Genomic DNA, 20,900 nt, shown 5'->3' on the forward strand with positions numbered 1-20,900 from the left:
TAGAGATTATTAGTCTTCTGTAGATACCAGATGTATATACTTAAACCACAACTTTAACCAATTTGGGGATTTGTCTTTTATTTATATTATAGTTTGCTATATAATTTAGTAATGCACCAAGGTGGAAGAGAAAGATTATCAGATTTTTCGACGCGTTTTACCCTTGATAGTGGTACAGGACAAAAGGGCCTCAGTCAATCGGATGGTACAAAAAGAACCTTTGACAGTTTAAATTCGAAACATAGTGCAAAATATACCTGTCTTCATCCGCCCTGATGGATCAGAAATATGGGACGGTCATCCCCATTTCATTTCGGATTCTATAGAAATATGAATCAAAATAAAGTCTAAAAATAATGTTCTAAAACTTGAAATGAATGAAGTATGTTGACTCAGAAATCCCCCACTCTCCAAATACAGACACCAAATTCTTAGAAAATGTGACACCCGAAAAAAACTCTATATAGGATTTTTTGAAAAGAGCTCTCAATCTGCAATCTAGTTCCTTTAAAAGGATTAAATCAGACCCATTCCACTGACCGACGCTGCAGAATTGCAGATACATTACATGACCCGGCCCACTAAATGAGTAAAATTCATACCGCAAGCAATTTTGCGGTTTTATTTATCCTTTTTATAAAATCCGCTTCTATCTTGGATGATATCGCAGAAAAATAAAATAACAAGAGATAATGAATTAATAATGATTATATCAAACACGTTCCATAACATTCTTCATTATACCTGGACTTTAATCCACGCGTTCATCGGCACGTTTTTCGATCAATAAGTACAATTTAGCTATTGCGTCTCAGTTGAACCCTCGTTCTCAATTCAATAAAGTGAGTGATACTGGATAAACATAGCTAAATTCACGTGTGGGATTCTAAAAATAGTTTATAAACAATGTCGCTTATATCGTTAAATAAAGTTATTTTATTCAATTTTCTTTGAAATAGAAGTTTTAACAAAATCCTTTTGACAAATATCTCTTTTGAATTTTGTTTTCAGTCTTTGATAATCAAAACTTCATGAAAAATTTACGTAGTTAGGATAAAATCACTTTTTTTCCGCTGTATTATCGACCCTCGAAGCACATTGTCGTACACGTGACTGTAGATATTAATGCGTGATTGTATGCGTGACGTAATATTTAGCATAACTCGACACGTGAATATCAACTGCAGTCTCCACATGATAAGAGTCTTATTATCTTTGCCGGAATCATTTCTGCATTATATCTTAGACGTTTGCCATGCGAGGAACTATTGCAATACTGACAGGAAGCCTTGGCATTATATTATTATAGCAGTACTATATAGGACCTGGCCATTTGTTATAAATAACTTGGAGAACTGAGACAGAGAAGTGTCACTGAAAGGAATTCGAACCTCACATTACAACACTGTGTGTGTTGTTTGATTTTGTTTTCGTCGTTAACGATTTATCAGTTTTTATTAACTGTAGTTGTCACACAATGGAACAAAATTTTATGGAATCTACTGTTACTAGTTCAAACTATTGGAAGCGACCCCGAGAAGATCACGATGACCGGTAAGTGTACTGTTCTTTCATTATGTTGGCTGAGTAAACGTACATGGTACCGTATGACTTACGTATTATATATAATCTTCACGTTTATCAAACACGTGTGCAGTCAACAAGAACGTTTTCAGGAAAGTCTTATAGCCGTTGACAGATTCTGAAATTGCTTTCCAAATTTTTACATGTATGTTGTAATTGACTGTAAAGGCAAAGGTGCCAGAGACACGGACATGGCATATTCAAATCATATTGCCGTATTTTTTTAACGGGAACAGGCTCGTTCACCCAATTTAATGTCACGTATTACGGAGTTCAATTTCAAACCATTACAAATACCCACCACTTTTAATGAGTGTATATATGTTTTTTGTGGTTTTAAACTAATTGCTGTAGTGTAAGTACCTTATCACTTCCCCTATGCACACAGGGAGTTGGAGTTATTTACTATTTGAACTAATATTGCCAATGTTGTATGCACGCCACGCCGACGTTAAGGGTCTGGTTAGTTGGGAAAAAAATTTATTTTGAAAAAGATACCGAAATTTTTGTATTAAAATTGAGTGTATTGTTGCTATCGATATAGCTATGAGAACATAGCTAAAAACGTTGAGATATACTGAAGTCGGTTTTAGCTAGGATTGGGTGCCTTTTAGTTCCAAGTGGCAAACTCAATTTCTTTAAATGCATGTAACATTTTAAAAATAAGATAATTTTATACTATTATGACTAATTAAACTTACAGAGGCCATTGTAGTGGCACAACTATCACCCAACTCCAAATATTCACGTTATTTTTATCCGACATACACCGTCATACATCTCCCGTTTAAAAATGCCGTTCCTAGTAGTGGCTTAAATCCTTGATTTTAAATACGATGATTTATACCCATCTGTTTCAGGTAGGATTATATGCTTAATTGTAGTTGGATGTGGCAGAAATATTATAAATAACAATAATCAATCTCATTTTGATGAAAAATATTGTCAATTTTGCTTATTGAGGCCCGATGTGATTTGCGTTGTGCTTTGCTACGTGGAACTATATAGCACCATCTCTTATCTCGAAACACGGAGGGTTGAGAGATGAGATTTGTTATCTACTATTGATACAGTGCCAACCTGTTAGTATATTAGGCAGTGGCGGATTTAGGAATATTGAAAAGGGGGGCCGCCGCAAAATGAGGGCACTGACTGCGGAGACGGGGCACGCCGCTGCAAGGTTTTTCTTGCATCTGTAGTCATTCCAAGAGCTATTTGGCTGATATTTTTGTCTAAGTAAACGTTCGGAAATCGTTGAAAAAGAGCCTTAAAATCGAGCAAAAAAGCCAGTTGAACATGTGACTCGAAAATTGTCAAGGCGAGCGAGTTATTGTTAAAATGGTATATTTCACTCCTTAAATACGGAATATATAAAGTTGGTACATGATGGGGAAAAAAGACGAATCTATTCCCTTGCCACATCACTATTTAAGCCTTGTAACTTGTACTGTGTACTGTCCACACATGAAACAATGCTACATCAAGTTGCACTCATGCGCGTCGGTGATGGGCATGAGTGTATATGCCGCCGATTCCACAAGATGCTATCATTGATGTCTGTCTATAGTCACCCTATAGGATTAGAGCACTGTCAGCTAAACAACAAGAATTCATTTGAAAGTGGAAGCATTACTTAGACCAGACTGATGTGTTTGAGTCGATGGGTTGAGTCATTTGGGATCCCTGCAACGGGTTGGGAACGGACATATTTGGGTCTGAGAAAAGGCACTTTCAGCAGTAAAAAAGGGCACTGACGAAAATTGGGCCCCCCCCCTTGGATCCGCCTCTGTTAGGATGCCCACAGGATTGCAAGAAGTAACCTTTTACATACAGTATGTTCATTATTTGATATTAACCCTAACCCTAGAATACAGAATGTTTCACATGTCCGTCCATGCTACTTAAGACCAAATGCATAAAAATATTTTTGGGGTGGGGGGGGGGCAGTGGCTCAGTGCGTGAGACGGCTCGCTATATACTGGAGGTCCTGTGTTTGATCCAGGTATTGACCGAGAAAGTTCATGAGTTACCGGCGTGGTTCCGCCTTGTCAGTGATGCAAGGCAGAGGTCCTGCAAGAGACAATGTTCTGAAATTATATATTGAAATTGAAGATGAAATTTATCTGGACATTCTATATTTTTGGATTTGGCCATCTACTTGAGGTTTACCAGGTGTTGGGGTTTCAGTATGCAGTTTTCATTACTATAATCATAATGTTCAACAAGTGGCTAACATAATTTCTCTGGGGAGTGGGGTGGGGAGAGACCAAGTAACAATACAAATATTTTTTTTTTTTGTATCCCCATGGGATGTTATTCCTTGTGCAAAGTCAACGGTCACCACGCCCATTGTATGTTTACCCAACTTATCAATTTGCAACACCTTCTAGAACTTTCTGTTCGTACATCACATCATTGTTTCCCTTTATCATGGCTTATAATAAAATACTAGCTTAGTGACCCCGCATTATACAGGTGAGCGTCCTGTGCTATAGAGTTTGGATTATAAGCTAAGAATTCATAGCTTATAATTGGTACCAGCTAATTAATTACCTGGAATCTCCCATGAGCTCAACTTTGTGCTACATGTATGTTTTAGTACTCTACCAATTAAATGTTTTAGTTTAAGACTTCATGAATAAGTCATCTGACTATTACACAGGTGAATGTCCTACATGTATTACAGTAGTTATCATTTTAAGCTAAAATTTTGCCAGAAAAATTAAAGAGTTTTCCTAAAATTACATGTATTATCTTTAAAGGGCTTTTAGTGAAAGCGATATATATAACAGCAGTTTTATTTAGAACATTCACTAGGTTTATTAACTGCAACGTTTCAGTGAGGTTACTCTCACCGTTATCAAGCAGTTAATAAACCGAACTGTCTGTTATTATAAAATTACATGTAATGGGTTGCAATTTATAATAATAGATAATAGCCCAATCATCACCAGTTGTTAATTTAATCATTGAATATATAAACTGCAATAAACACAAGATTAAAATAGTACCATTTAAGTTCCTTGTGCCAAAAGACTGGTTGTATTATGAGGTTTATGTTGAAATTTGTAAAAAGTTGTAACAGTTTGGTTTTATATGTATGACAGATATCTAGTGGTCAATCTGTTAAGTTTCTTCTAACTATTGTTTTAAATGCCTTAAAGTCGAACGGTGTTATATGTAGCAATACAAAAAATAAATAACATCATTAAATTTTCCGTAAAATTATAATTTTGAAGTTGTTTTAAAATTCCTATAAAGTGTAACAGTTTGGTTCCTATACATGTAGCAATCTTACAATCCTTCAAACTTTCACTTTAATATTATATAATATACCGGTAGATTAACTAAGCTTATATCTACGTCAATCAGTATTGTACATTACTGGTTGGCATGTACACACTCTAACTACATGTACATAGTAATATGAACATTGAACGTGCATGTAATCAGTACATATACGTATGTCATTGATATAGCTGTGACCTTAGTTACGGCTTGATACTAGATAACAATCAATACATGTACTTCAGATACTGATGTCCTAGAAGTAGGGCAGTATTGTAGTTTTAACTGTGGCACAGTGTGGCGCGGGCTTATTAAACTGAAAATTTGCCCAGGAATTATGAGCCTGGTTTCCTTCTGTAAGCTTACTCAGCAAAATGTCAGGATCTTAAAAAAGAGAAGCACCTGAAAAGGCCTGAATTTGTGCCTGACATTTCTGTGACAGTTGCTTTATATCCAGACTTGTTGATGGCCGAATAAGGCCTGTCATTGAGTCAATTGGTGTGGTTTTGAATCCCCAGTTGTATGTGACAAGGAGTAGGGTCGCCTGTCCAACCTCATGGGTTTTCTCCGTATCCTCCGTTTTCCTCCCACTGCTAAAGACCCCTACGCGCATGCAAATTATTGAAATAAAAAATTAAACCATATGTTAAGTCCCGAAATGACCTAGTTTGTGTCGAGTGGGTGTTAAACCCCATTTCTCTCTCTCTCTCTCTCCCTCTCTCTCTCTCTCTCTCTCTCTCTGTTGATGGTGCAGAAAAGTAGGCTTCTCTGCCATTTCATTTATAATACTAACATCCTTAAGTAGAACAGTATTGTAGTTTGGCTAGGTCATGGGTAACTAAAGTGTAGAAAAGTAGGACAAGTTAAGCCACCCATAACAAAAAAAACCCCAAAACACAAGGTATACAGTAGATAGAATAAGCTGCATATTTTGTTGTGAATGTTTAAATACTACTAATTCTGCCTATTTCTCTAGGCCTATTAATTACATGTTCTGTAAATTATTAGACATTTATTAACATGCCCTAGATATTCAACAAGATTTAAATACGATTGGCAATTAATGATTTAATTTAAAAATGGATAATTGAGACTTTGTTTATTATCATAACAACGTTAACAATGACAATCTTGACTACACTGTTCTGGAAACGACGATAACTCTGCTCAGAATGAAGTAATTTTTTTGAAATTTTCAGCATATTCCCATTTCATTATCCATTTTTTAGACTTTTATAGCAAGAACTGTCAACTCTTTATCTAAATCATACATAATGCATTTTTACTGAAGTCACATGTTGATGAGCATGAAAACCAGACATGGAAATTATGCCGTGAAAATAAGTTTTATTAATCAACATTATGACATGACTGATAATTTTATTTAACAAAATTATTAGATGGTTGAATAAATTTATTTAATGATATTATTACTTTAATTGCTGCATAATTTTATTTTACGGAATTATTTCATAATGTCTGTTTTATGTAATGGTCGCTATAATGCCGAGCTAACCCAATTGTGTAGAAGCTTCGAGTAGCTTAGAAGATACACAGGGGTATTAGTGTTGCTAATCTTTCGTGATATATGGATGATGTGTATCTCATTATTTAATAGTATTAAGTTTGTTTTGATATTGATTTATTTTATGGCCGTGTAGTATTATTCTGTGGTGTATATATATGTTCAATATGAGCTCAATCTTATTCATTACAGGTCTTTTAATTTCAACATAAAGCCAGAAGATATGGATTACCATCGTGGCCGGAAATCGTGTAAACAGCAGAGGGTAAGTCGTCCTTAATTCTAACTGTAATTATGTTTATAATATTTTTACCATCATTTCACTGCGGTAAATATGATTTTAAATTGAGGTTAAATTAGCAGTGCAAAAGGGTTTTTGATAACACAAATTTTCTCTGAAATGACATTGTCACTGCAATTATTGTGAACAATACAGATTCTGTAGTCGGAAAAACGTTCTGAAAAATTAATGGATATCCATTCGTCATGTACCGGTACCCCTTTCATTCTGTATATTAAAGATGCAGTATTCATGAACTAAATCTGTCTTTCTTTAGGCCTTAAATGTTATATAAATTATCAATTACACATTTATTAACTTGTCAAAACCATAATCAACTCTTTAAGATTTTCAACAGATTTAATGATTTGCTTTATAAATGGATAATCAAGACTTTGTATATTATTGTAACAACAGTAGCTATGACAATCACGACTACACTGTTCTTCTAATGGCAATAACTCCACTGATAATGAATTAATTTGATTGAAATTTTCAACATATTCCCTTTTCATTATTTATTTTTAAACTTTTATAGTGAGAACTGTCAGCTCTTTATGTAAATCATCTTTAATGCATCTTTAAAAGATTATTTTTGTTACGTTTTCTAGGACCCTATGTCGCACAGGATAATTGAGAAAAGGAGGAGAGATCGTATGAATAACTGTTTGGCTGATTTAAGTAAACTGATCCCACATGGCTATATCAAACAGGTATTTCATCGTTTTATTTCAATCATCATAAAAACATATGCCATTTTAAGTAATTTTTTCTGATTTTTAAAATAGAATTAATCTTTCTTTTTGAATTATATTAACCTATACGGAATATTCATTTAAAAAAAAAAAACAACAAAAAAAAACATTTAATATTTTAATTCAAAATAAGAAGAAAGTTAATTTTTTGTTTTTGATTCACTAAATCAAAGATCTTGATTAAATTTTGAATTATTTATTTATTTGCAGATGTATTTTAAAAATATTGTATTAGAGTGTAGCGCACCTGTTTGTAAGCAAGGTTTCCAAGGGAACCTGGTTATACTAATGTGACACGATATAGTTTTGTGATACAGGGCTGCAATGAAACTTTTATTACAACTACCGGATACATAAATGTCAATAGAGACTTGATGATCATGTGTCATGGCTGTGGATCAATGAAGTTTCAGAGTTAGGACTAAGATCATCCAGTCTCTTGTGACCTGGATGTCCTGAATAGGGGTGGGGGCACAGGTATTTTTATAGAAACATTGCAGCTCTATTGTATCATTTTAGTTAGAGATATTTTACCCCAATACTTTAGCGTTTTCTTTTTTTATCAATGCAAGATTACCTGTCAAATTTTATTCCGGACAAATACACACCTTTAAATTATTTAGAAAATAAACGAATGTCAAGATTAGAACTACCAATAGTAGGCAGAGCCTTAGAGCTTAGATATACAAGATATAAATTAGTATGTTGACAAATAGTGGAGCGTATCGGCTTTAAAATTATAATAGACATTCTTGTATGAATTTCCTCTTGACAAATTTGGTATCATTCCTTGAGAATTTTAGTTATATAGTAAATTATCTAAAAAAAAAAGAAAAGAATTAATTATTATGGGGTGGATTTTGTTTTCTTATATAAACAACATTTGGTTGATACATGTAGATATCTTCTTTTAATGTAAAACTGCTGCGGCTAATTTCAACTATACAATATACATGTACCATGTTCCTTAATTCAAAAATATCTGAGAAACTCAATTGATAGAAAAATCTATTTTAAAGTATAAAATTTTTGTCATTGAATAATCTTCATTCTTGCATGTAAAGTTATTGGGTTTTAAATCAAAGTAAGAGGGCTGGTGGATTTAAGTATGAAAATTTTGTCACACATTTGTCTCAAAAAACATGACATATGAAAGAGCTTAGGCATTGATGACATTTTGCTATCATGGTTGAAGATTTTTAAAGCCAGAATATTCGCAGGATTTATTAAATACGCACACATTTTATGTGGAAATACATGTACATGTATATTGTCATTATTTGCGTTCCTTCCGTCAGACTTCAAACACATGATATAGTCTACATTTGACTTCAGATTGTGACAAAACTTGGAACTGTAAAATTTGAATTTGAACAGTTTTGATCAGATTTTAATTAAACTTGTTGTATGGTTGCATCTATATGATAATCTCTATTTTAAATCCTATTGTAATTGGAAAATTGGTATCCTTGATATCTCATAGGGTTGAATCTGTACTTGATTCATCCAAAACTTTCAGAGTTATTCCCCTTGAATTTGTGATAATATATTAGAAATAGCTTGTGAACTCTCATTATACCTGTACATGTATATTCTACTAGATCTTTTGGCCATAGAATGCTAACTTGTCATTACTTGCAATGCTACCATTTACAAAACCTACAAGTGGGCATATTCATTGGTTTAGAATGATGAAAAGAATATAAATCTCGGGCAATTGGCAAAATCATATGGACCTGTTGTCTACAGTAACTAAAGATGCATATATGTTACTTGAGAAGACCGGCAACAAGCACTATATTGGTAATAAACTATAACGCATACTTACTTGAGAACAATCGTTAATTTATTTGGATGACATATACGAAAACGTTGAGAAGAACTCTTTGAAATGTTGCCTAAATAAATTAGCAATTCTTCTTCCATAAGTATGTGTTATAGTTTATTACTCTATCCAGTTACTAAATGCCTTCAGCTATTCAGAAGTGTGCTGCGTATGGTGTTTAAAACTGAGGGGCAGATTTTAGGAGGCGTACTTACATACACGTATGGTCAATGGAGCTATGATTTACATGTATGCAAGTCTTCCTTGTGCTTTGTAAAACAACCAAAAAGACAGTTACTTCTATCAGCTGGATGTCAGATTTTGGGCTCAAGTATTCATCTTTGTTAAGCTAACATCATATTTTTTTTTTATGCTAATTAACATATTTCACCAGAGATGAGTACTGGTACTAGCTCTGACCTAGCTGATGGGGCTGCAGGAGAAAAGATATTCTGACTTTAAAATCATTGATTAAGCATCTTCCTTTAAATGATGCTCATTTGAGACTGGGATCACACCTTCTTGAATGAATTGGAAGACTAGGTACATCTAATAAATGATTTGGTTTTTGTAAATAGATAACCCAAACAAGTTACTTACTTCATTTTTAGAAGAAGTATTTATATTTAGAAAGGATGACTCTGTCCATGGTATGGTTTCTCAAATTTTATTTTTCCAAACATGGGTTTATTTCGCCAAGTTTTTGGTGGTCGTGTTTAGTGTAAAGACTATCCATAAACTAGCTATGACGTACCTGACCTGTTGTTATGAATATTGCTATTATACATGTATATTTATTTGTAAATCAGAAAGTTTGTAGTTTATGCAATTCTTAATACGTCCTTTGTTGACCCCTTTTGGGTGTTTCTTGACGGAGACATACACTTCACAAAACTAGATTAAACCTTCTGACATTTTGCATTAATTGTTGAAAACATGATTTTTTTTTACTCTGCTTTATTTATAAGAAGAGAAAAGTCAAATGGTCGTTACTGGTAGTGATTAAGCGTGTATGGCACAATCAATACACTGTTAGACTTGAGTGCTCGAGCTGTGTATTCTTAGTAAAAATAGATTTGAGATAATAATAGAAGTATAGGCAAAACAATGGGAGGTGGGGCACATTTTATTAACTTGAGATTGAAATGTGTAAGTTCAAAACATTGAGCACTATTGAATTATATTTTCCACTGTCAGTAAAGAATGCACATTTTTTGTGCTGACATTGCTTTATATATTCTGAACATGATATTTCGGAGCTGTAATGAATACAGCATTAATAATTGGTTTGACCTCACTGAATACAGCGGTATACAAATGATGTGAAATATATTTTACAATTGGGTTTAATCAAGTTTTGTTAATAAATGGGGTTTAAAATGTGTTAAAAATTGCATAAATTATGGACTGGATTTACAAAAAGTAGTGTGCAATAGTAATATTCATAGTTTAGAAAGGCATGTTGTGGCCACTCAAGACACAGAAATAATCACTTGACAAGAGAATTTACCCAAGTTTTCCAAAAGTTATTTTTATGATTGAAATTTGGTTAAATTCTGCAGTCGATTGTCCAAGGTTTCTGGTTCTGAAGTATTTGTAGATTTGTGTTTATCTTTACACTAAATGAGAGTACTTGGTGAAATGATTTGACTGTTTGGAAAAATGAATTTTGCATAGCCGTGCTTGTTATCTGTTGTCTTCTCAAAATATAAGTACTATTAACAATGCTCAAGTTCTTTGTTTTGGTTATTTATACAGCATCGATTAAATGTATCTTTGCCTTTTTATTGCATTTGGGTTTGCAGCGGTTCTTTTTTGTAGCATGCCTGTTTCTACTACTACTACTACTACTGATGTTGTTGCCGCAGGGGAACGATACATGTGTAACGTAAGTTATATAAAGTACGGGGCGCAATGTCACCTCATGGGTTCTTCCCGGGTAAGTGTGGATTCTTCCAAGACATCCAAACTTAAGTGGTGTAAGAATACTCATGGAATTCTGAATTCGTTTGCCAAATTAATGGTATTTGGATTAATTATTAACGAATCTACCTTCAGCGATGGTAAGAAGACTTACTGAAGAACTTATTTATGTTAAATCACATGTTTGTCACTTTTTTCAGGGCTGTATTTAACAAAGCGATTTCATATTGTAGCACTCTTGTCTTACCTGAATTTTACGTTAGGTTTTAATTTTTGACGAAATACCAACATTTGTACTTAAATTTGTAAAAGAAATTTAATTGTTGAATAGACCTGCAACTGGTTACTTCGACAGTCCCAATCTTTAATAACTCTTGTAGTCTCCTACTTCATGCTTATTCTTTCTATCATGTGATGTTGTCTTTATCATGTGCTATCATCTTGGCATTTATAATTTCTTGGCTTGGGTTCTTTGTCACCTTTTAAATTCAAGATATCATTTCATATCTTTATGCAGCATTTTAGTTCACAACATTTCAAGGTGCACATTATCATTATGCCAGGATTAGAATAATGAATTATCAGTGCAAAATATATTGAATGAAATACTCCCTGTTAAATGCAGTCCTGATTTTTGTTTAGTTAAGACAAGTGGTCCGTTTAGAATTATCCTATTATCCATATTGCGCCCATATAAAATCTGTATTAAAATTCAAAATCTGGACTAAAATTTCAGAACATAACAAATCAGAAACAAAATTTATTAAAATATTTTTTTTTTTTAAAAGCCTTTAAAACAGAGACATATATTTACAGGAATCAGTAGTTTGCCACTGATTTTGATTTTTATTTAAAATTAGGTTTTTCTGATGCACAGTAAAAATGAAATCATACACCTTACCTTATTAATTAATCTTGTTAATGATAAAATAAGAATGCATATTCTCATTTGTCAGTTTCAGCTATAAGTCAGCCATTTGGTTAATATCAATGATGAAACTGCTTGCTATGATGTTAATGTAGAAACAACATCATGATAACATAGAACGATTATTTACTTTGTTGTAGAATAAACAGTCGCGTAATTACTTTTATAATTTGTCTTGTTGAATATAATAGTATTAAAAAATGCTTCGGAAACCAAATCAGTGCTTTTCTAGAAATAACCGCCCACTTGTCTTATAGTTTTATACATAGACTGGATTACATTGAGAGTTCCCTGGTAGATACTAATCTTTAGAAATAAAGATCATGTCTGGTTTACCATGTCTACATGTATATCAGTTACAGGTCAAAATTATATTAAATCATATACCTTTATTTCATAGATGTTTTAATTCTTTTATCAAGCAAATTAAAGGTCAAAATTATATTAAATGATATTCCTTTATTTGCTAGATGTTTCAATTCTTTTATCATTAAAAAGGGGCAAAGTTCAAGTAATCCAGTAATTGTAGAACAATACATGTGATTTAAATTTACTGTCCAATTGAACTTAGACAAAATATTTAAAGAAAGCAGGAGACTATTAAATTGGATCTGTCTGTCTGTCTGTCTGTCCGTCCGATTTCCTGTCTGTACACAATAACTCAGCTTCTAATTGATCTAGAATGTTGAAACTTGGTAAAGATGAACTAAGATCCATTATGCTTATCAGAGATAAGCAATTTGATCAGTCAAGACTTTTGGGGACATTAGCTGTGTGCTTTATTGGGTGAGGGGTGTTGGATGGTCGAATGGTTAGCGCATGCATGCTTTATCATAAAGTCTGTCATTGAGTCAACTGGCATGGTTTCGATTCCCCGGTTGTACGTGACAAGGAGTAGGGTAACCTGTCCAACCTCGTGGGGGTTTTCCGGGTCCTCCGGTTTCCTCCCACTGCTAAAGACCCCTATGTGCAAGCAAGTTATTGAAATAAAATTGAACCATATGTTAGTCCCGAAATGACCTAGTTTGTGTCAAGTGGATGTTAAACCCCATTTCTCTCTCTCTCTTTCAGTAGGCGAATGTCATCTCTTTATTTTGTGATCGAGATGGGGGATATCTTCCTTACTCTTGACTTGTTTCAACTCTTTGTTTGCATGTTTAATTATATTTTCACAAAATATTTTTTTTTTCTTTTTGGATCATTTCATAACTACTCTCTAAACATCTCCTATCACTTATGTTCATGTATCACTTCATTTCCTATATTTCCTTATGTTGTATGACAAGCTGACCACATCAAGAATCTCTAGAGTTATCTCCCATATTACATTTTGCCTTTTAAGCCTAGAGCTGGTCAATTTCAGTAATTCCTAACATGTTAGGCTAAGATTTCATGCTTAGTAAATTCCGGCAATATTCCTGATTCAAAATAAACTGTGGAATTGATTGGGAAGAACAATAATTCAGATTCTTGAATTGGTCAGCATTGTCTTTAACTTAATTAAGTATAAAAATAGAGGAACTTGTCGGCAACAACTTAAATATTTCAAATTCATGACAGATTTCTTAACATCTCAAATGAATTCAGAATTCAGAAAAAAAAGTATTACCAGTAGTTCTTTTCAAGAGAACTGACCAAAATTTGAAATGTTTAATATTAAAAAAAAATCATATTCTGAAATCGAAATATTGACAATCAAACATTTGAAAAGTATCCAGTATGCCTAGAGCAAACATCAGAGCCTATATTCTTTCTTCATTGTCCAATTTTAGTTTGGTGTAATATCTATGCTTAGAACTGAACTTGCATTAAAGTCCGCATGCATTTTTACAAACCCAGTGTGTATTAATGAAAGTCTCATTTTAAAATGAAATATTTGGTTAGTTTCAAGGAAAGTTTTCAGGTCAAAGTTTCAAAGTTATATTGATAACACTGAAGCTGGTGGTGTCGAGGAAAGTTTCTTTGAAATGATATGTTACACATTACAATGCAGATTTTCTTTAATACATATTGTTCGTTTGAAGGTTCGTGTTAGTTTAATGCCAGTCTTAGGTTAAACATAGAGGTTATCCTTAAAATGAGGAAACTATGTAAGCAAATCGTCACATGGGACGTTTATTCCACGTTTTTATACATCATTTATATGTGGACGTATATTGTTGTTACCTTGTCTGTCCAACCTTACATACTACAAATCTTCTCCGACTTTTTCCAAATTTACAGGAATTCGTCGAAAGGATGGATTCTTTCCCATTTACTTTTGTACTCTCTGGTCATATTTTGACTTTAAAAGCTTGTAATTTTTTTAAAACTTGTTGGGATACATGTAGTTCATTGGGCCTAAGAAAGAGCCATGTCAAAATTAATTTTTTTAAATTGGTGTAATCATGTGAACGCGATAAAAGAACAAAAACTTAACGTGATTATTCATTGAAGCAAGAGAGAGTTTAAATTAGAAATTTTTTGGATCTGGTATCTTTCTATTTGGCTTTGTTTAAAACTTTTTCCCAAAGATTTTTTGTGACCCTTATTTCAGTGTACGACTTTGCTGCTTGTCTTTGTTTTAAGGGGCCTAACAAGCCCCCGTCTGTGTTATATGTTCTGTTGCGTGGTCTAAATGAACTATTGCATGTTGAGTTCACAACAAGCACTAATAGTGCCATTCACTCATCCTATCAAACTCGACTGTGTCTTTGGTTTTTGTTGACTTAAAAGTTTCCCTTTTGGGCTCCTATTTCAGGATTTTTGTTTGATTAAATATTTTTGTGTTTGTCTTCGACAGAAAAGTCATTGTGCACGTCCCTTACATCGTCAAGTTTTCTCATATATCGATTTTGCAGGAGTGCTTGAATTAGTCTAGCTTGTTATAGAGTATGAGGGGACCGTGTTTTGTGAGTAATGTTATGTAATATAAAAGAGGTAGTATGTCTCCGCCAAGGTTTGTATACATTACGAGGTACATGTATAATTTCCCAAACTTTTTAAAAGCAGAATTGTAAGAAGGTACTACATGTAGGCGTTTTATTAGCTTTTTTTTTTTCTAAAGAATCATTTTCTCTACACCTGTTTTATTTGCCCCATTCTTATAATAATTATCTTTTTGGCCCAATCATTTTTTCCTCCACTCCAGTTTTTTTTTACCCTTTTTTTTTATTCCTCAGCGGGATTTTTCCCAAAAATGTCAATGGCAGCTAAACCACCAGCAGTTCTGACAATAGCGATAATATATAGACAATATTTCATCTTGGTTGGTCATGAGAATGAAATTACGATTTGTTTCTGTTAAATTATCATTGTTTTTTTTTTCTTGAGCATTAAAATATCAATCTTAAAAGGATCAAAAAGATGTAAGTTTCAGCATGAACCTCCATGTCATGGCAGCTGACTCGCAATTTGCTTCTATTAAATGCCCACTTCTTAAGCATTAAAATATCAGTCTTTAAAGGATCAAAATCAAAAAGATGTAAGTTTGAGCATGCACCTCCATGTCATGGCAGCTTACCCTGTGAAGTCTTTAATTGCGGCATAAACTAAAACACGCTTATATGAATGTTCAGTGGCTTTATATGCTCCAAAACATCATTTCATTAGCTTAAATATATACTTATCCTGCGTTTGGCTTTAATGGATTGCAGTACCAACATTAGCAATTTTGATTTTCTTAAGATGACCAGTTGCTGAGATGACCAGTGCTTGTGGCTGTTCCAGTCAGCTTTTTTTCTGTTAGTTATTTCACGATCGTCTTCTAATGACCAGCATAAAATAGACACATAAACTCTTTTCGTCAAATTTATCGTTGACATTATTTCGAAGGAAAACTTATGAATCTTTTCTTTTCAGGGTCAAGGTAGAATAGAAAAGACAGAAATTATTGAAATGGCCATCAAGCATATTACTTCACTACAAGTTCAAGTTAAACATGGTGAGTTAACCAAATTAAAACTAGATGTTTTACTAGGTGTTGTATTGTTTCCAGTAGGTTATTCTATAAACGGGAGGTGGTCGAGTAGTATGACTCGTGTGCTTTAGATCATAAGGTCTATCATTGATCACCTTGATAAATCTTGTAGATGTTGTATGTTTATGTAACAGCAAGGAAGAATCCTATTGAACAGCTGGTTGTACATGACAAGGAGTAGGGTCGCCTGTCCAACCTCATGGGTTTTCTACGAGTCCTCCAGTTTCCTCCCCCTGCTAAAGACCCCTACATGCAAACAAATTATTGAAGTTGTGTCGAGTGGACATTAAACCCCATCTCTGTCTCTCTCTTATTGAACAGTTACTTCATGGGTTGTTGCCCTTGATCACTTTTTAGTGTCTTGTAAAGGCTCTATAGTTACCTTCAACAGAATCACAATGCACCTAGTTTTATATATTGCTCTGTTGACATAGACAGTTATCGTGTTTGCTGGCAACCTGTTTGTTGTTTTCTTGGAGATTTACAGTGCAATGCGGCAGCTGTATGATATTCACATGTAGTAACTTTGATTGGTATCTTTAAATTCCAGCTAACAAATCTGATGTGCAGGTGTCTAAAGATGAGGTCAAACAGTCTTTTATCCATGGATTTCAGCTGTGTAAGAAAGAAGTTTTCAACTTTTTAGTGGATGTTGAAGGAGTGAGTGCATCAAATCCGTTTTGTAGCCGAGTCTGCAGTCATTTAGATAAAAAGAGTAAAGAAATGGCTGACGAAGTGACAGGTGAGATTAGATAAAATTTAGTACAGTTGACTTATTGCTGAATAACAAAATGGCAGATCACAAATATTGAATAATGGAGATGGTGTCATTCTTTAACAAATGATTTTTTTTTTTATTTTAATGCACAAAATAGGCTAATGAAAACAAGCATACTTCAGTTTCTGTCTGTCTTTGGTAAACACAGACCCCCAGTTTTTCTCGTATCCAACTGACCAGATACTTTTTTTTGAGAGGCCTTGATTTCTGCTCAACTAACAAAGGGAAATCCGGTAGGAAAATCTCAAGGAACTTTTTCTGCCAACTACAGGATTAAACCTGGGATTCCCCTGGTTACTGAATCGGCACCATACTCCTCGAGCTACTAGAGCTACCGGTATCTCCTACACACTGAAAATAACACTAATGTTGAGATGAAAGCCATTAGGTTTCTTTTGTTTGGCTATGGCGGGTGGGGTATTGGGTGGCCGAATGATTGACGCATGCATGTTGCTTCATATGGTCTCTCATTGAGTCAAGTGGCATGGTTTCGATTCTCCCCTTGTAAGGGACAAGGAATAGGGTCGCCTGTCTAACCTTGTGGGTTTTTTCTGGTTTCGTCCCATAGCTAAAGACCCATACTTGCAGGCGAATTTCAGAGAGACATTAACATTCATTGGCACTATATGAATGTTAAATTTTAGATTTCGACAGTGCCCACTCGGCAAAACAAATCAACATCAAATTTAATTAGACACTTTTTTTTATCCAAATCATTACATATCAATATTGACATATTTTCAGATTTACAAGTCAAGGCAGGAAAAGAAATTAATACAGAGCGTGAAACCAAGTTTATACCTATAGATACAGAAGCAAAATGTCTTCTCACAAATGAAGGTGACATACCCAAGAAAATGTCCTGTGATGCTGATAATAATGATGTTGCTATGGGGATGACAGCACATAGAATGTCCGACCTGGAGACAGATTCTGGTGTCTCTATCAAATCCATCAATAATAATTCAACTTTTAGTAGTCAGACGTCTTCAGATGACAGCATGGAAGAAAGAAGTAAAACAAGCAAAGGGTACTACAAATTTAAACATTGTATCCGAAGAAGATTTTCTAAAGAGAAGGAAAGCGACACATCATCGGTGAGCTCCCACGAGCAGGAAAGAGAGGTTCGACCCAAACATGTGGCCAGCCGATATCATAAATCCTGCCACAGTTCAAGTCCCATGTCATCTTGTTCATCGTCCTCTTCATTGAATAATATGCCCATTACTATGGATAATACTAACAATGAAAAGAGAGATGATGGTGAGAGTTCTCTAACTTGTTTACCAGGCTTCGTTATCCATCCTTCAGGCACTCATTATGTTCCCATTTCTGTTAATCAGTCATTCCTGCCAGACTTGTTTGAAACTTCAAGTTACTCAAGTCAGAAAGTTTTTCATCCAATCAGTATCCCGGTTCATTTTTGTGCCGCTTATGCATTGAAAGTGTAAACATAAGAATTTTGTAAATAGAGTATGAATGGTTAATTGTGATATGAAAGAGTGCTAATTGGAATCAGACTGGTGTGATTATGTAATCCAGAACTGCTCAATCGCGCGTATAAAGTGCCAACAGCACAGAAAAATTAGAAAAAAAAATTGAGCGCTCAGTTGCGTCCAAGTGCCATTATTATAAATCCAATTTGATTTGTAAATAAAAGGAATGATGCATTACATGTGATATTGAAAATGTAAATATAGTTATAAATAGAGTTGTAAATATAAATTGTTAATATAAATTGTTAATACAATTGTTAAGATTATATGTTGGATGTGATAATTAAATTGTAAATATTTATTGTAGGCTGATAGCCGCTAATAGTTGAAATTTAAGATGTAACTGAATAATGTATTAAAATTGTTTACTAATATTTAATGTTATCGACTCGGGCCTGGAAAAAATTATTTTAGTTATACTTGACAAAATGTCAATAAAAACTGGGCCAGACATATTGCTGGCATCAGAGGAATTGTGCCTGACAGTGTCTGTGACCAGTGCCCTATTTCCAGACTTGGTCCAAAGGGGTAAACCTGTAAGAAAATCAATGATTATTATCAGATATAAACACACGAACAAATGTTTTCAAAAAGCAAGAAAGGAAATTGGCACATCATTATTTAAAATATAAGTTTTATGGAAAAGATTTATGGTCATTTTCCAGGAAATGACAAAGAGGTTCAATAGAAGCCTAAACTTAAATTAATTTAATTTTTAACATACGCACTATATGATTAAACAAATTAATAGGTTATGTTCTTAAGAATACATTTACAGGAAAAGAATATATAAAATTTCTGTTTTTGCGTAATTCATTGCTCGTTGCAACCTTGTAAACGTTCTACAGGTCACATTATTGTTCATCTGTTGTCAGCTAGAATGTGACTGTGTGCTAATAATAGATGCTACAATATGATCAATAAATTTGACATATATTGATATAATTCTATAAATTTTTCATAATTCTAAATTCTATAAATTTTTCATAATTCTAAATTCTATAAATTTTTCATAATTCTAAATTCTATAAATTTTAATTTTAAATTCTATAAATTTTAATTTTAAATTCTATTAATTTGTCATAATTTTAAATTCTATAAATTCTCCATAATTCTAAATTCTATGAATTTGGCATCAATTCTATAAATTTGGCATCAATTCTATAAATTTTGGCATAATTCTAAAGTATAAAAATTTGGAATAATTCTAAGGTCTAAAAATTTGGCATAATTCTAAAGTATAAAAATTTGGCATAATAATATTTAAATAAATTTGGCATAATTCTAATATAACAATTTATCCATTAATTTTTTTTGTTACTGTATTTTCGATACATTTTTTTTCTGACATAATTCTGGTTTGACAATTTATTCTCAAATTTTGTTTGAGTGGTTTTTGAATAATTTTGACATAATAAATGTTAATAACAACATTTGACATCATAATAAAATTTAAAGAATAATAATAATTTTAACAAAATTAGTATCCTATGATAATATCAAATTAATTAGATATAGCATGTGAACACCATATTTGGAACTTTATTTGAAACCACATTGCAGTAGTTTAATTTTCTATTTTAAATTTAAGATAATAGTTTAAAAGATATTAATGAGGGTATTTGAATTACTGATGTATATAATTTATCCCATCTGTTTTTAATTGTTGGCTTTTTAAGAAAATTTATTTACGTATGATTTTGTTTATGTTTTGGTTATTTTTTTTCTATTTGTTTATAGGCTTTGGGGAGGGGGAGGAGAAAAAGGTTTTTTTTTGTTTTTTTCATTTCAGAGAGAGGGAATGTAACAATAAGTTTTCATAAAAAAAAAAAAACAACCCAAAAGCTTAAATGTACTCTCTGGAAATTAAAATTTGATGTCAAAATTTGGAATACATGTTATTAATACTAAGATACACTGTAAATTAATTGTCCGGTATTCATTATTTTACCTTAAAACTTTTAATAAGTGGAGCATATTATCAAAATTTATAATGAAATTAATTTCGACTTTCGACCAAGACTTATTGTACATTCCCTCCGTTATTTCCTTGTATATTTATTAATTATTGTAGCCCAAAATGGCAATTTCTTGGATTCTGGTGTTGAAAACATTGGTCGACTCGTATAGGAAGTATATTATTACCATGGTAATAGAGAAAATTCACACTTGACAAATTTCTTTACAGCAAATCTTTATAAAGTCATGCTTGTATGTCATCCACAGCGAAATTTATCCAAATTGACTAACAGTAGTGTTTTATCTTATTACGTAACCTAATTTTTTACCACAAAGTTGATTTTTGTGTTGTATTACTTGGCTTAAACGAACGAAAAAGAATTCCAAGAAAATGTTTAAAATATTGGGTTACAATATTTATAAACACCTCCTACTTAGAATTTATCACACTGTTCATTTGATACCTCTTAAATATTCCATTTGAAGCAATCTTGAACTGGAATGAACAATAGAATTGGGGGATTGGGATGGCCAACTGGATCAGTGTTGTGCTTCAAGCTCTGACTTGCGGTCATGGTTTTTATCTCTGATGTGAGCATAG

The 20,900-nt window shown here is 33.0% G+C and overlaps 1 protein-coding gene across 2 annotated transcripts; it reads left to right on the forward strand.

Annotated features, from left to right (window-relative positions):
- The first annotated feature begins 1,154 nt into the window (after positions 1-1,154).
- LOC126828276 (class E basic helix-loop-helix protein 40) lies at positions 1,155-19,255 on the forward strand. 2 transcript variants are annotated; one of them, XM_050557958.2, is made up of 6 exons: positions 1,155-1,554; positions 6,590-6,662; positions 7,289-7,390; positions 15,949-16,030; positions 16,617-16,808; positions 17,589-19,255. In XM_050557958.2, exons 1-6 carry the CDS (start codon positions 1,478-1,480, stop codon positions 18,293-18,295), a joined length of 1,233 nt encoding a protein of 410 aa, XP_050413915.1. In that variant the 5' UTR covers positions 1,155-1,477; the 3' UTR covers positions 18,296-19,255. The 2 variants fall into 2 exon arrangements, with proteins under 2 accessions (XP_050413915.1, XP_050413916.1); XM_050557959.2 differs by lacking the exons at positions 1,155-1,554; positions 6,590-6,662; positions 7,289-7,390 and having other exon boundaries at positions 12,136-16,030.
- Positions 19,256-20,900: the final 1,645 nt, after the last annotated feature.

Source organism: Patella vulgata, chromosome 7 (assembly GCF_932274485.2).
Source record: "Patella vulgata chromosome 7, xgPatVulg1.2, whole genome shotgun sequence".
NCBI classification, from domain to species: Eukaryota; Metazoa; Mollusca; class Gastropoda; family Patellidae; genus Patella; species Patella vulgata.

Coding starts and splice junctions, on each gene's coding strand:
- LOC126828276 (XM_050557958.2), top strand. CDS start 1,478: ATGGAACAAAATTTTATGGAATCTACTGTTACTAGTTCAAACTATTGG. Junction 16,031..16,616: donor ACAAGTTCAAGTTAAACATG/GTGAGTTAACCA, acceptor TTTAAATTCCAG/CTAACAAATCTGATGTGCAG. Junction 16,809..17,588: donor AATGGCTGACGAAGTGACAG/GTGAGATTAGAT, acceptor ACATATTTTCAG/ATTTACAAGTCAAGGCAGGA.